The sequence below is a fragment of the Mustela nigripes genome, chromosome 5 (assembly GCF_022355385.1).
Source record: "Mustela nigripes isolate SB6536 chromosome 5, MUSNIG.SB6536, whole genome shotgun sequence".
In the NCBI taxonomy this organism is placed as follows: Eukaryota; Metazoa; Chordata; class Mammalia; order Carnivora; family Mustelidae; genus Mustela; species Mustela nigripes.
This window is the reverse complement of record NC_081561.1, coordinates 100,260,756-100,278,404: the sequence shown is the minus strand read 5'-3', so window position 1 is coordinate 100,278,404 and position 17,649 is coordinate 100,260,756. Positions and strand designations below refer to the sequence as shown.

General features: G+C 33.3%; 1 protein-coding gene across 3 annotated transcripts in view; it reads left to right on the top strand.

The window, feature by feature from the left end:
• Positions 1-17,649, top strand: part of PHIP (pleckstrin homology domain interacting protein) — a 124,677-nt gene that overhangs the window by 4,815 nt on the left and 102,213 nt on the right. For all 3 annotated transcript variants that reach the window (XM_059400966.1, XM_059400967.1, XM_059400964.1), the window contains exons 5-6: positions 11,304-11,454; positions 11,541-11,639. In XM_059400966.1, coding sequence (XP_059256949.1) covers positions 11,304-11,454; positions 11,541-11,639 — 250 coding nt within the window. The remainder of the gene's footprint in view (positions 1-11,303; positions 11,455-11,540; positions 11,640-17,649) is intronic.

Genomic DNA, 17,649 nt, shown 5'->3' with positions numbered 1-17,649 from the left:
TAGGTTGTAATATCATATCTTTTTAGAAGTAGATGCATGTTTTGGGGACACTGTAGACTACCTCTTTATTCTCTAATTAGTATGTTTCTCTCCATGGTGTAAGTACCAGTTTTCATAAATTATTGCTGGTCTTAAATTCAGAAAAAAAGAACATTGAATAGGATATACTTAAGTATATATCTTAAGTGTGCATGTATTGAGAGTATACTGATTAATGGAAAGTTAGGGAAAAAGTTTTAAGAGAAAAATAAGTTTTTGAATGAGGTGTTGCTGTCTTATATTAAAGATAGATCATATGGTGTTTTTAAAACCTAACCGAGAAAATTTTGAGACGGGGGGGGGGGTGACAAATAATGTGCGTAGAATTCATTTCCTTTTTTAATAGAATATCGGTAAAATGGTAAGCTTGGCTTGGTAGTCTCCAAGGTAGGGCTTTAATATCTCATAATCCTTACAATGAACAATACAAGAACAACATTATGTGTTAGGAAAATGGTACATGCTGAAGGGCTGAATTGGGCAAAGCATCTTTTCTTATCCATGCAGTTGTTCTACTGGTATGTGCCATTATTTTAAGAAGTTTGAAGCATTTACAAAGATTTTTAAATGAAATAAATACCTGTTAAATTCTTTGTACTCCTCAGTAATTTTAAAGTTCTTGAACATAAGGGGGAGTTGGATTATCCCATCAATAACTACACAGTGGTATTTTACATGACTGTTATGAGGCAGTATAGTACTGCAGGAGTCTGTTATCCTAGTCTGTAAATTGGGCTAATGGCCCCTATTTTGTAGGATACTGTGAGTGATAACTGGCACAAATGAAGTACTATGTAAGGGTTTGTGTTTGCTATTATTAGAACTTTAGTCATGGTAGTAAAGTTTCCAGTTATAGCTTTATTAATGCCTGAAAGTTTAAGAAAAACAGTTTTATTTCAGAAACAAGTGTGCGTAATTTTCTGAACATAGCAGCTACAGCATAAAAAAGACTGCCTTAAGCCTTCAGAAGTTACTGATAGTATAATTGTGTTATAGGTCCAAGGATGAAATAAGTAAGCCTAAGATACAAAGAAAAATATGTAATAAATACCAAAAATAAATAAATTTTAAAGCATTGTAGGTAGAATTCTAGAAAAAAATTGGTGGTCTATATAGTGGTTCTATGACTGTTTTGTGGACTAATTAACATTAAGAAATGTTTGGATGGTTGAAATATCCAAGATTAGAGAATACATAAAGCTTTTGTATCTTTTGGTAATCAGATGACATTTAGGAATATGTGAATGGAGCTTGGCTCTTGCTTCTGTCTCCTTCTGTTCAGAGATTTGTATAACTTTAAACTCCTCATGATAGTTTGTGTTTTTGAAATTGTCAGGAGATGTTTTGTCTTATGTTTTAAACAGCTTAATACAGACTTTTTGAATAATATTTAAATGAGCACTAGGTTAAATAAATCCTGTGAATGCCATTTTTTTAATCCACTCAATTTCTTTGTCAGACTGTGAGTTTTAGGTTTTTTTAATCTAGAAACTTCTCTAGTCTTCTGGCGTCATTTTTCTTTTTCCCAAATTTTGTAGTTATCTATCATGTCACTACAGAATTGTAACAAGTAAAATTGTATCCTAGACAACTTGTTCTGGACAAGAAATACTGGTTCATATTGTATAAATTTCTGAATTGACAGAAAGGTATTTGTAATATTAAGCAAAATGGAAATTAAGAGAGTACTAAGTGTAATCATTTTAATGAACTTTAATTGAATTCAAGAAAGTCAGGCATTAAAATGAGAGTATTTTTCTTTTCTGGGTTTTTTTTTCATTTTGAGTATTTTTCTGTTAAGATATTTAAGTGGCTTTTGTAATTACATCTAAAAGTAAAAAGGGCTATAATATAATAGGAACCAAGTTTAACATTTTAGAGCTAAATTTAAAATGTGTAAAGGTGATCAATTTTTATTTTGTGAGAGGACATCTTAGAAGTACAATTAGTAGTAATTTGTGAAAATTAATAATTATGGAATGAATAAATATATGTTACCGAGTATATGGAATATAGAAAGTTGTTAAGTATTTTATAATAGATTGGAGAAAATGGTAATACCTCTTTTCCGTATGGAATTTGAGAATTCAGTGTGCTAAAAAATCAAAGTTATATTATAGAAGAGTGAAATATGTGAGAACCTTTGGTCACTATAGAAAAGGCAGTCATCATGCCTTACATACCCAGATGCAGCCTGTTTGAGCTCAGGGATTATAGATTAGGAAAAGGATGGTTGGAGAATTTTTTGATACTAAGAAAATGTAGTTAGCAACATAATCGAATGTACCTTCTTAAGTTAAAATTAAATTGTAAAAGGAATGAGATTTGTTGTGTAAAGCTTAGGTTATTTGTGGTAGCATGGATAATAGCAGCCTACTATCAAGAAAGCACATAAAGAAGCATGTATTTTAGACTCCAGATGGCCTGTGGTCATGGTGGCATGACCCATTTGGTCTCTATCAGGGACAGAGAAGAGGCACATAGTCTCTTGGGAGAGGTTATGATATAAATGTAAGAAATATTTAGCTTGTGCCATTTGATTGTGGTTTAGATTTTGGGTGAGGAAATAAATTGTAAGCAACTCAGAGAAATACACATTTTTAAAAAATTATTTTTATTAACATATAATGTACTGTTTGCTCCAGGGGTACAGGTCTGTGAATCATCAGGCTTATATACTTCACAGCACTCACCATGTCACATACGAAATACACATTTTTTAAAACAACTTCACTGCCATTGTATGTGTGGTATTAGATATTTTGAGTGTACTGTTTGAAACCGAAACATTACTAAAAATGAAACTGGTCATTATCTTAAGAGTATTTATATTGGCATTTTAAGAATAAACAGTTTAAGAATTTTCCATCTTGAAATCGATAGACAAATTTTGCCAACAATCTATTTGGATTTTTTATTTTAGTAAATAATGTTTTGAAGAGGATTTCTTACTGCACAAATTTTGCTTAGAAAATATGATTTGGTTTAAAAACAAAACTTCAAAATTTGTTGTTTTAAAAAGTTAAATTTTGTTATTTTGTAGTGTTTTAAGTTAATTTTTATAGAGTATCTTTTGTGGTTTGTGAAAACCTGAATTCTGGATAGAGGTTTTTGTTTTTGTTCTTTAAGATTTTATTTATTTATTTGAGAGTGAGCAAGGAGAGAGCACGAGCATAGAGGGTGGAGGGGTAGAGGGAGAGGGTGAAGCAGGCCCTCTGCTGAGCGTGGGAACCTCACCCCTAGCTGAAGACAGACGTTTAACCCACTGAGCCACCCAGGTGCTGCTTTTTTTTTTTTTTTTTTTGGTAGCAAAATATAGTCAGATTGTAATGAATAAAATCTGGAAGAGCACTGTGGATATTCTTTAAAAGACACATTTGTTTTGATAATTGATCATATTTGCCCATTTACTATCTAAATGAATTCTTAGGTGGTTGACTAAATTGTGAATAGATGACAGTCTTTCAAGCATGTTTGTTGAAAATTAAGAGTAAATAGACCACCAAGATTAATTTTGAAATTTAATAAGATTCTATATTAATTTTATTATTTTTCTAATTAAAGGGAAATCTTAGGCACATAAGAGCCCTTCTGAGAATAGTTAGAGGTTTTTTACTTGCAAAATGGTTATGTAGGTCCTGTTAAGTGTGTAATTATAAGACCTGTGTGATAGTGGGGTAGGGACTAAAGTTTTGAGAAGGAAATTATAATGTAATGAGAATAACAGTAACCTTGGAATCAGGACACCTGGGCTTGGAATATTAATTTCTCCTACTTTCTAAATGTATGACTTTGGAAAGACTATAACCTTTGGATTTCAGTTTTCTTTACCTATGAAATGGGGAAAACTCAAACTTACTTGCTTGTGAGGATACATTTTGAGACTGCTTAGCACAAAGTAAAGTATTCTGTAATTTTTCTATGTGGAAAACTATTAAAGTTTTTTAAAAATGCTCAGAAAATGTAAACTTCCTTTTAAAGATTGTAGAGGTAATTTTAACATTTACTTTGTAACAATGATAAGAGACTTATAATTACAGGTTGAAGGTTTTGAGAATTTGAGATCTGGTTTTAAAAATAGGCTTAGAAATGACTAATAAAAAAGGTTTTTGAAATTTGTGGTTTTGTTTATTACATTAGGATAGTTGTAAAAATAATTGTATTCCAGGGTCACCTGGGTGGCTCACTGGGTTAAAGCCTCTGCCTTTGGCTCAGGTCATGATCCCAGGGTCCTGGGATCAAGCTCCGCATGGGGCCCTCTGCTCAGCAGGGGGAGCCTGCTTCCCTTCCTCTCTCTCTCTGCCAGCCTCTCTGCCTACTTGTGATCTCTGTCAAGTAAATAAATAAAATAATAATAATAATAATTGTATTCCATTTAGCTGACTTTTTAGAACTCAGAACTGTAGTGGAGCGAAGTAACTAGCCTTTCAGATCTGAACAAATTAGAGAAAACAGATATGAAAAACTGACATTTTTAGAACCAATCAGGTGTTCAGGACGTAGTAGTATCAGATATTTGGTGGATCTTATTTTCATAGGAACTTCTTAGTTATATGCTAAAAGGACTGGCATTTCTAGATCGCACAGGTAAATCAGCTGGGACGCCTGGGTGGCTTAGTGGGTTAAAGCCTCTGCCTTTGGCTCAGGTCATGATCCCTGGGTCTTGGGATGGAGCCCCACATCGGGCTCTCTGCTCCATTGGCAGCCTGCTTCCTCCTCTCTTTCTCTGCCTAGTTGTGATCTCTGTCTGTCAAATAAATAAATAAAATCCTTTAAAAAAAAAAAGTGACAGCCAACTCCTATGTCACTTACTATGAGTACCTCCCAAGGTGGTGACTTCTTGGCAGTCTCAGTCTTGTAGAATAGGATATTGAGTAGTAGAGTAAATGTTTTCCCCCGCATTCAGCAAGTTTAAACCTAGACTGTTTGACTTGAGAGCTCTCAAACTACTGACCTTTTCTTTAAAAATTGAGTAGGAGTTCTTAATGACAGGATGTCTGGTGGAATGCAGTGGCTTCCATATTTTTTATGTTTCCCCTCACTGATAAAATTTACCTTTTAACAGTAATTTACATTGACAATGGCAAATTTCTCTTGGACGGGAAGAACCACTGTTTATATGAAGTAGCGAAGCAAGCAGCAGCAGATTGTTTTAACTGAAGATGCAGGAAAGTAAACTACTCAAAGATCGCACTCAGTCTTTTCTTGTTCCTTTCTTGCTGTAATTCACATTTTCAGAAGAGGATCCTGTTGTTCAAATTGTAATTGATAATTCTAGAAATGTTTTTTATCAGCCTGAGAAAAGAGTGATATAGGTTTATGATTTGGACCAAGATGGAGAAGTCATGAACAGAGTTATGTCTTTCACAGAATTCTGTTACCCCTGCTACTGGAAATATTGATAGAGCCAATTGTTTAGATAGGAATGGTAAACTATGGTTGCTGCAGGTAATTTGTGTAGGAAACTTTTTTTAAGGCCCTGAAGCTAAAGTTACTACGTTTTTAAGGAGTTGGTAAAAGTATGTATGTACGACAGATAGTTGTCTCTAAGAGGCCTAAAATACTTACCATAGAAAATGTCTGCTGGGGGCGCCTGGGTGGCTCAGTGGGTTAAGCCGCTGCCTTCGGCTCAGGCTCAGGTCATGATCTCAGGGTCCTGGGTCTCTGCTCAGCAGGGAGCCTGCTTCCTCCTCTCTCTTTCTCTGCCTACTTGTAATCTCTCTCTGTCAAATAAATAAATAAAATCTTTAAAAAAAAAAAGAAAAGAAAATGTCTGCTGACCTCTGCAATAGATATCATAACATATTTACAAAGAAATACCTATAATTCAGGTTTTAACTTTAACCATTAATTATGGACAGTTAACCCAAAGACTTGTTACCATATCAAATGATTCTTAAAAGGGATTGGAGGTGGGGGTGGGGTTATGAGAAATTTTAGCAAAGCTCTGACTGACTAACCCCCTGGTGTAGGAGTGAATCTCCATGGGATCGCATCAGAATTTGCATCCATAAAACAGGCTCATGTATCTTGAATGGGAGAGAAGAGGAAATGTTTATGAAAATTTAAAAACTGGAGCACAACTGATAAATATACATTATTCTTATTTTTTAAGAATAATCAAATTTTGTGGTATTAATCCTTTGATTGTTTAATCTGTTTAAACCTTACTTCTAACTTTGAGTTTAAAATTTTAATCTTAGAAATACTGAGAAAGGTAGGGTTGATCATACTGATTTCCTTTAGCCATCGTGGGAGAGACTATTTAGGCTTGTCACACTATTACTGTAGTTTTATTTTCTATCCTTAGCTATTTTACCTATAGGTATCCTTTACCTGTAGGAATTTGTGCTTTCGTGCAGTTTGCTTAGTAGTGAAAATGAACTTTAGAATGTTCCTTTTTCTGTCTCAGTTTAATGTCTTTGTTGAAAACTGTTCAAAGTATTTTTTTAGCTTCAATATTGAAATATATATACATATAAATGTATATATTTAAGGCAATAGGTACTATGGCAGTGTGAATGAGGACTGGAGTTACATATACTGTCTTGGTTTGACTCCTACCTCCACCATCCACTAAATGTGTGTGATCTTAGGAACCTTGTTTTATTTTACTGCGTGATAATTTATTAATGGAAATAATAGTATTAGTTCAGATCTCTTAGGATTGTTAAAATAATGAGCTGAACTTTTATATTATAACTTACAACACGACAGCATTTAGAGTGCAGTCAGTATATGTTAGCTATGATAGTGTTGTTAAGATTTATCAGGGTTAACTTTATAATAATTTGGTCATACTTTTTATGTGTTGAATATCTTAAGAAATTTAAAGCACCACTGGTCATGGAAAGTAATCAGTATATTAGAATCGAGGATGTTGTTTTGTTTTTTCCAAGTAATAGTGTACAACAATTACCGAGAATCCAAATACAGATGTTTTGGATAAGGGGCTTTATTACAATATCACTTCTGACTTCCCTTGTAATTTTCATTTCCTTTTGTTATTTATTAGCATAAACAAATGAAAGTCCATTGAAACTAAAAATCTTAAGTGAATATTAAAGATATGGTATTCTTACTGCTTTGGAAGTTAAAGATTATACATGTAAAGCCATAAATGAACCATTTTAACCTTTTTTGAACCATTTCATTTTCTTAAAATTTTTGTTGCTACATTCTATTGATCATAGTGATGTGGATAATATTCATTAAGAATAGTTAAGATAATATAGATAGATATAGATGATATCTATCTGAATAGATAATATTCATTAAGAATAGTGTTTTAAAAGGTAGCAAAAGAAAGTCTTCATCAGTGTTTTTTGTTATTGTTGTTGTTGTTAAAGTGTGTATTGAATGGATGGGTGGGTAGGTGAGTGTGTATATATGAATGTGTGTATGTGATGCAGCTGGGACCAAAAGAACACCTGGTTCTTACTAGTTAATGGTGAAGTTAAGAAAAAAAGCATTAAATTTTAAAAAACGTCGTTCTTACTCTCTTCTAGTTAATGGTGAAGTTAAGAAGAAAAGCATCAAATCATTAAACTTTTAAATATATAATCATAAACTGGTACATGTTACGGAAAAGTCACCAAGAGGTAAAGTATAGGGAAAAGGTGGTTACACTGGAAGGAAGATCTGAAGCACAATAAAAGAGTTGTTTGGGCAAGGAGATGTGGAGAAAGGTAGAGAGTGTACCGCATGGGAAAATCCTGACAGAGAGTGTAGGTAAAGAACCTGAAGGCAGGCCAGGATGTCTAAATATGAAAAGTAGGGGCTAGAGCATGTAGGGTTGGGAATGTGCCATATGGAGCAAAGTACAAGTGGACCATACATGCCTTTCAGGATTTGTAGACCATGTTAAGGAATTGGATGGCCAAAGAGCAAGGAAAGTCTCTGAAGTGTTTTACGTAGGGATGACTTCACCGGATAAAGGTTTTAGAAAGGGCATTATGATTGCAATATAGAGAACAGATTGGAATAGAAGAGATTTTATATATATATATATATATATATATATATATATATATAGAATGAGGTGTAGGAGGTATGAGTGGATGTGGAAAAAATGGGAGTTTATTGCAAAGATGATTTGGAATTGGATCATTATTATAGAGGTAGAAGAGTTTAAGTATTGGAAGGGAATATCAGTTGAACTTGGTGACTACTCGGATGTTAAGAATGATGTGGAAGGGAATAATAGGCAATGTAAAAAAATGTGACTTCTTGGTTTGAGGCTGGATGGATGGTGGTGTCGTTTGTCAAGGTAGGGTATATTTTGGGAGTGGGGGATGTTGACAAGATTATGAGTTCATTTTTGCATATATTGAGTTCAGGAGGTTTTGGGACTCCAAAAAGAGTTGCTTAAAGAAGTTTGATATGCAAGTATAGATTATAGATGCAAATTTGGGAATCATTGGTATAATAACTGTTCAAGGAAAACGTATTGAGTGAGAGGAAATAGAGTGTGGAACTGGGCTCTGGGATCCTGGACCTTAAGAACTTCACAGTTTAATGGCTAGATAGAATAGGAAAAGTCAGTAGTTACTGCATATTGTCATGTGTTCACTTACCTAACAAATATTTAACTACAAGTACTACATTAGGTGCTGGGTAGACAGGTAAATAAGATCTAATCCCATGTCTTCTAATATAGGTCATGGACAAGTAAATTGGCAATCTTAGGATACTGCAGGGGTCTCAGGAACCTCCAAAATGACAAGACAGAGTTAGGGCCTGTATCTGTGTTTTTTAGGCAGAGGATTGTAACTATCATTAGATTCCCAGTGAGTCTTAGATGTAAAAATATATTAAAAACAATTAATATGATAAAAGTATCACAGAGCCCTGATGAGTGGGGGTAAAAGAACGTTTTGGGAAGGAGTATAATGTGCCATGGAAACAAAAAGATAGGGTGTCCAAAAAGGGACAGAGGTCTTATTATAGGTCATGGAGGGCAGTGAGGTATAGACTGAGACATGAAGGAGAATAAAGTGGGGAGGTGGACAGGTAAGAAAAGGTTTCCAGCAGAGGGATCAGGTTATAGAAAGTCTCAAAAGCCAGAAAGCCTGAGGATTTTAAGAACTGAAAGTATTTCTTCTAACTTTAAAGTAAAAGTCGATTTTGAAAAATATACTAAATCACCAACGAAAGACTTAAGTCTGAAAAAGTAGATTCGTAATATTTTATGAATTCTTCAATAAGGATTCCCCAATAAGGATTTTCAGGTTCGCTAGCTGAAATGTATTTTACAAAAAGACCCTAAAACAGGATAATCACAAAACTAAAGTTAATAAATAATGAACCTTATGGTGAAAGTAAAATTTTTGAAAGGAACTTAGATCAATGTAAAGAAATCACACTAGAATAATAACATACAAGAACTAGAAGGGACCCTATAAATATTGTAGTTTTCCTTTAAATTTTATTTTTAAGTAAATTATTTTAGGGAAGATTGGAGAAAAGTATAAATAAAATTTAAAAAATTCTTAATTTGGTAAATTTTCTTCTAAATGCTTTTTTCTTAGCGCTAATCATACTAGTGTTTGAAAGAATATGTTTTGCATTAAGATGATGATATTAGGGGAAAAGGGAACCCATAGCTTAACAAGTTTCGGAAATTATATTAAAATCAAATAGATTTATCTCAGGATTTTTCAGAGGCATATAATATAGTATATATAATTTATATTAGAACCTCTTTACTAAAGTATTCATTCCACTAACACTACTGTATGCTACATTTGTGTTGTATTAAATTATCAGTGTGGCAATATGGCTCCATGTTGTCTTCATGACAGGAATGTATTATGATAAAAAGTAAGATTAGTTTCTCTTAATTGGCTTCAGCTTAGAAGGATGAATGTTAGCCAACTTTTTAAAAAAATACCTTTCATGTTCTTCTGTTGGTAGAGTATAACAGATACTGCAAGATGGAATGAGAGAATTTAACCCTTCACTTCCTTCCCCAAATCAATCTTAGGAGGAATTCATACTAAAATTGCCATTTCCATGTGACCTTGAGTAGCAGTTCTCAAACACCTGGCCTTAAAACTCCTTTATATTAATAAAAATTAATGAATTTTCTTTGTTTACATGGATTATAATCTTTGTATTTATTATTTAAAAATTAAAACAAGTTTTAAAATACTGAAATGAAAACTCATTTCATGTTTAATATAAGTAACGTTTTTTTTGGAAGCAATTATTTTCCAAAACAAAACAAATTTATGAAAAGTGGCATTGTTTTACATTTTGGGAAGCGTTTAAATTCTTTTATCTGCTACGTCATTTAGTCTTTTGTGATATCACATGTCATGTGGCCCCCTGAAAAATCCACCATGCACTCATGAAAGAGTGAAAAAGCAATATAACATTTTAGTAGTATTCATGATTTTTACCTCAGGAACCTTCTAGGGGTTCCTAGAACTCACTTTGAGAATAGTTGAACTAAAATATTTAGATAGTACATTGAGAAATTTTTTATAACTTGATAATCTAACTATAAATTGATAAAATATTTTTTTCCTCTAATTCTCTTTAGATTTTGTGAAACGACTTTTAGGATGGAAAATAAAAATAGTAGAATTTCATAATCTTGCTTTCAAATGCTAGCATAAATTTAAGCAGTGTTTTGAAGTTGTTCCAGAAGTGCCCAGACTTTTTCTAGTAGGTAGATTTATTTTATAGTTAAACTTATTTAAATTAATATTTGGAATTTGGCCTTTCTCTTTAAGGTTTTTTGTGAATAAATTACAAAATTGCTCATAGAGGCCATATAAGTGTTTTGAAATTTTGTGATGAACATGAACTATCAAGGTCTTTTTATCCTTAATTATTCTGGAGATATTCTTTATAACATCAAAGATCCAAAATATTAGTTATATTTTACAGTTGGATGACTTTTGTTTGAAGTTTTTGAAAATTAACCTGTTAAACTACAACATAATCATTTTAGGTTGTAATGCTATATATTTTTTCTTTGTTCAGTATTTGCATTGACTAGAATCTGCTCATTTATAACTTGGCTATATTTAGTTATATTAATTCTTTAGCATTGTTTCTCAATGAATTAAACGGTGGTTGGGATAACTATTTTTTTTTGTGAGTCAAATGGTTGCACAGAATAAACTTGAACTTTTACCTCAAGTAAAAGGAAGTGTTGACTAGACAGAACAAATTGCTCTGTTTTTTAAGGTATATTTTATTTGACACAAAGAACTATCTTATTTAGCAAGTATTTTATGTCTTTCACATAATAGGTGAAGTATTACAGACATTTAGCACCTGATCACTTGCTGCAAATATGTCATCGGCTAGGACCTCTTCTTGAACAAGAAATTCCACAAAGCGTTCCTGGAGTACAAACTTTATTGGGAGCTGGAAGACAGTCCTTGCTGCGCACAAATAAAAGTATGAAAAATTTCTAGTAGGATTTAGACATCATTTTTTGTGTGTATGTCCTATTTTGGATCCATAAAAATATGTGTGTTTAATAGGCTGCAAGCATGTTGTGTGGAAAGGATCTGCTCTGGCTGCATTGCATTGTGGAAGACCACCTGAGTCACCAATTAACTATGGTAGCCCACCCAGCATTGGTGAGTTCATTACCAAGTTGATTTCCTCTTAATAAGGAGCTTATGAAAACAAAAATGTTTTAGCTAAAGAGAATTTCATATTCTGTGCATTAGCATTCAAAGAGGAAAAAGCTATCAGTTTTTTTTTACTGTGTCAGTAATCTTAATAGTGAAGAAGTCATAATGTATAATTCTGGATTATACATACTATACCAAATGTAAGTCAACTTGTTCTTTGATATATTACTTTTACAAAAAATTGTTCCCTAAAATTTATTAGATTGATTTTTGTGAACGACTATGTACCATATTACAGATTAGTTATGGTGGAAAATAAAAATAGTTTGGTTGGTTTTTTTTGTGTGTTTTTTTGTTTTGTTTTGTTTTGTTTTGTTTTTTTAATAAAGCGTAGTGCATTTTTTTGCCTTTAAAATTTCAAAGGAAAATTGCTGTAGATAGGTCTTCCTCTTGAAATGCCTTCTAGATTCATTTCTTACCTCTTCTACTACCAGGCTCTTGTCTTACCTGGATTATCTTCCGAACCAACCTTCTTGCTTTCAGTGTCTTCTTTCCCATTCAGGTCATATCTACAACACTGTAATAGTAATCTTATTTAATTCTACCTTTGCTGTGGTGGTGTTCTGCTCAAGTAAAAAGAGGTTAAGATATTTTAATGGTGTCATACTTCTGCTTGCATGAGTCTAAACTTTTCATTTTCAGAGACTTTCATATTTTAGTCATAGCGTCTTCTCCCACCCCCACTCTTTTGCCTATCCAGGAGTGTTAATTCTCCTTCTTCCACCTATCCAAATCTATTTATTTATTTTTTGGATAGTTGTTATACTGATACTGATCATCAACATTATAGTTTTGCCTTTTGCTTAATATAATAGACCTTTTCTCACTGTTTTAAACTTTCTTTTTGTCCTATTTTCCGTATCCTAAAAATAGCATAGAAGTGATTTTTTAAAAAATACAGTATGACAATCTTTGTGTTTTATGTAGAGCAGTTTGTCCTATATATGTAATTATTGGTAGATGTGGGTTTAAATCTCCTAACTTGCTGCATAGAAGGTGACCTCTTGCTGGTTTTCTATAGTTTGTCTGTGATATGTCTTGGTGTTGGTGTTTTGTTTTGTTTTTTAATTTATCTTGTTTGAGATCCATTGGGTTTCTTGAATCTGTAATGTCTTTTCCTGCCATTGGAAAATTCTCAGCTATTACCTTTTAAAATATCATCTTTGCTCTATTCTCTCCCTTTTGGGACTCCAGTTGAACAGATGGTAGACTTTCTTACCTAATCTTTATCACCTTCTCGTTTATGATTTCATCTTTTTGTCTCTGTGATGTATTCTGGTTTGTTTCCTCTGACCTTTCCAAACATATCCTTTGTAATACTTGTGTGGCAGACAATCATGGATGTTTTGTTTTGTTTTGTTTTTTAGCATATGAGTGTCTTCATTACATAATGATATCTATAGGTAATCTGTATATAAAGAACAACTATTAAAACAAGAAAGGATTTGAGATACTCGAGTATATTTTATCTTTGCACTTAGAAACTTAAACTAGGGGCAGAATAGTTTTCTTTAAAGAAGGGGAAGGTAAAACATTACAGGTGCTTAACCTACAGGGGGACGTCCATCCTCTCTTGAAAACTTGCATGTCTATAAAGTAAGGGGAATGTATTACATTATTCTTTCACCACATTGTCCAGTAGCTCTATGGTAGCTGATAAAGTACAAGAATACTGACAGTAAGTAACTTCTCTTTGCTGTGTAAGTAATTACTGTGTGCCAGGCATTTTCCACTTATTTTCTCTTTTAAAACCTTAAGTGGTCTATAAGCTATTCTTATTTTATAGAGAAGGAAATCGAGGCATCAAAAGGTTTGGCATCTTGATCAGGGTTACACGTCAAGTGCGTTTTATTTTCAGTATGCCTTATTTTCAATAAACTAAACTTTCAGATAGTAGCATTTGGTTACTCAAATTGGTATTAAATCATAATGGTCAGGTCAGTAAATATTGCTGACATGGATATAGGGAATATGGCAAAAAGATCTTGGGTTTTATGTCACACCAGAGAAATGCAACTGGCATATTTAGATAACAGAATTAATTACCAAGTACTTCATTTTTGTACCTTTTTGAAATACTTAATTTCACTTTTAGGGTTTAAAATAAATGTTTTTTTCTTCCACTTATATTTTCAGGAAAATATTTGTTCTATATATTTTAAAAAACAAACTCTACTAAAATGCCAATTTTACCTGCTTTTCTGTTTTTGCATATAATTTTAAGTCACTAAAGCAAAGCTGGACTAATCAAAACAATTCTACTTATTACAGTCATAGTTTAGGGTCCTGTCTTGTCGGTTCCCCTTGGTGACAGTCTTGAATATTTTGTCATTGCTGCAAAATTGGGAATAAGTTGGTAATGGAAAGAAAAGTTCATCATGCTTTTTGCCTGCATGGTGATACTTTGTATCATTTTGAGTTACCACAGAATATGGATTAGAAGACTTTTTTTTTTATTATTCCTCTTTGCTATTTTCTCTCTGGCTACCTTTAAAGATTTTCCTTGCTCTTTCCTTGGTCTGTGGTAGTACTACCATGTATCAGTGGAATGTGAGAAGAAAAAAAACCTTAACATTTCAGCTTTTCATAAACTACAGATTTATTTATTTATATATTTAACGCAGAGAGAGATCACAAGTAGGCAGAGAGGCAGGCAGAGAGAGAGAGAGGGAAGCAGGTTCCCTGCTGAGCAGAGAGCCTGATGCAGGGCTCAATCCCAGGACCCTGAGACCATGACCTGAGCCGAAGGCAGAACCTTTAACCCTTGAGCCACCCAGGCGCCCCTAAACTATAGATTTAAATGTTTGTACTATAGATTCAGATACTTAAATTTTGACACAGTTGAGATACAGGTTTTTTAAAATAAACTTTTAATTTTGGAATAAATTGTATATTAAAAGTTGCACAGACAATTCACCGTTCTTTTGTAACTTTTATGCAGTTTTCCTAGTGTTATAATCTTAGGTTATCTGGTACATTTCTCAAAACTGTAGAACCCGCACTGGCACATAATTATTATCTAAACACCAGATCTTTTTTATATCTCACCAGATTTTCCCACTAATTACATTTTCTTGTTCAGGATCAGATCCGTGTTTCCATATTGCATTTAGGGCGTGTTTATTTTTTAAGTTGAACTTCCTGTTTGAAACTCAGGCTCATTTACGATGAGTGGGGTTATAAATTGGATTTTCCTTTCTTAGAGTTTTTTCAGACTATATGCAAACTGTTGTACTTCTCAGTTTGAATATCTCACATTTGTCTGAAACTTTAAAATGTGTAAAATAGAATTTCTGACCCTCTAAAACTTGTTATTCCTTTATCTTCAGTTACGCAACTGCTTGTCACTTATTTAAATTCATTCATTTTGACCTGTTATTTTCTCAGTAACCATTTTTTTTTTTTAGAACGCATCTTCTTCTAACATTTACTTTGTTTTTCGAGTCTTAATAGTTTTATAATCTCTGTTGTCTAATCATTTCTGACTTAGCTGTGTTTGGAGGTTTTTATTTTTTGGTCTTGGCTTCTAGATTTTAATCTGTCCCCTGAATGATCTTTATTTACCTTTATTTTTTTCTATGATACTGTTAGGGCCTGGATTGTATTTATTCATTTATTAACATATAATATATTATTTGTTTCAGGGGTACAGTATGTGATTCATCACATTACACAGCGCTCACTACAATACCCTCCCCAATGCCCATCACCCAGCCACACCATCACTCCCATCTCCTTCCCCTCCAGCAACTCTCAGTTTGTTTCCTGGGATTAAGAGTCTCTTATGATTTGTCTCCCTCTCTGGTTTTGTCTTGTTTCATTTTTTTCTTCTCTTCCCCTATGATCCTCGGCCTTGTTTCTTAAATTCCTCATGTCAGTGAGATCATATGATCATATGATAATGTCTTTGTCTGACTGACTTATTTCACTTAGCATAATACCCTTTAGTTCCATCCACATTGTTGCAAATGGCAAGATTTCATTTTTTTGATGCTGCGTGATATTTCATTATTTATATATACACACATACCACAACTTCCTTATCCATTTATCTATCAATGGATTATATTTCATTGCTCTTTATGGACCCAGTTCCTCAGTATTAGTAAATATTAAATGAAGAGCCGGTAGGCAGTTGATGTAATTAATGAATAGGGTGGGACAAGAAAAACTCAGAATGATATATTTCTGTTTGGCAGAGGCTTTTGTTTCTTCAATTCTCTTCTGCTTACTCCACTCCTTCCCCCTTCCCTACTTCCTTTTTTTGTCTTCTAAGAATAGGTAGCTATGAGAGACTCCTAAGATGTATCATGTTTTTGTTTTAAGGGAGTAAAGCTAATGTTCATTATGCCAAAGTACCAAATACGTAAAATAGACATTATTATTTATACTTTTTCTTTTGCTTAAATTTCTTTTCAAACTTATGATTGACCAAAAAAGGGGAAACACTTTGAAGAATGACGGTTTACTTAGGTGAGTTCAAATTGTTGCTTTTGTAGCTGTGTTTTCTTTTCTTTTTTGCAAATAATGAGAGGAAATTCTTTTTAAGGCCATAGTTGTGATGAGAGGTATCATCTGTGTGCCCTGCCTTCCTGTTGTATGTCTGGCAAACAGTTGGAATAGTAATTAGGAAGCACTAGTCAGTCATTACCCCTTTTTGTTCGTGTCCCCTATTTTTCCAGGTTGCTTACTGGGTTTAATGTTGAATTTCATATCTGTATAGGTGAAGCAAATTATCTTATTTTTCTCATAAAGTCTCTGACTTTTTATTTTGAATTTCTTCAGGGAACCTTTGAAGTTAACGATTGAACATCTTCTAGCCGTCTTGAAACTGGGAAGTCCATGATCAGGCTGAGCAGATATTTATATAAATAGAGCAGCAGTTTGTTCCACTCCTTAAGGAAGACCCAGGGGGAAGAAAGATCTCCCACAAAAGTCTTTAAAAAAGTAAAAGAAAACCTGTGTTAGTACTTACTTTTACAACATGAAGGTTTGATTTTTTTAAGGACAGTCATTATAAATGTTAGTATATATATAATACCTTTGAGTTTACAAATACATTTTGTCTTGTTTGCTTTTCATAGCAACACTGCAAGATACCCCCATGTTATTGAAGAAACTGAACCTTAAGAAGTAGCATCCAACTCATTTATCCCTGGTATTTTTTTCTGATCTTATGCATTTAACTTTATGTCACATTTATTTAGCACCTTTTTGCTTTCTTTGTGAAATTCTTTATGCATTAGTCTTGTACCACCTGTGTCCATTTATTGATTTAGGTATAGGAGCCTTGGAAGTATGCTTCAGGGTGAGAACTTTAGAAAGAATAAAACGTGGTATGTTCTTTAAAGTTTATCTCTTACGAAATAAATAATTTGAGAGAAGATTATTCAGTTCCTTAAGAAAGGCTTAAGAATCTTGTTAGCAGACTGATTTAATTTTTTTTCTAAAATGAAAATTTTTTTGAACCCTTTGTTTCTTTGCAAAATAGGCTTTTGCTTTTAGTCAAATCCCTTCTGATCTATTCTTATTGTGGTAAAGAGTTAAAACTGTAATTGTTTATCCCAGAGCAAATCTTACATTATTCCCATTACTTTCTCCTTGAAAACCTTCAACTTACTGTTTTGGGGAAATAGTCCAGAAAGCCTGACCGTAGCTTAGAAAGCACTCTGCAGTCTGCCCCCTCCTTTCCCATCTCTTTTCTCCATGCTTGCCCCCTGTGCTCTGTGTGCTTACCTTGCTTCCTTATGTAGCTTGAGTACTGTATTTTTTCCAGTCTCAGAGCTTTGCACATGCTCTTGCCTCAGCCTAGAATATGCTCCCTTCCCACCAACATTCTTTGGCTGTTCCATTTTTCAGGTCTTAGTTTAAGTGTGCGTTTTTCAGAAAAACCTAATTCGCTGATATCCAATCCCTCCTTCCCCTGCCATATATTTAAGACCCTCTACTGTAT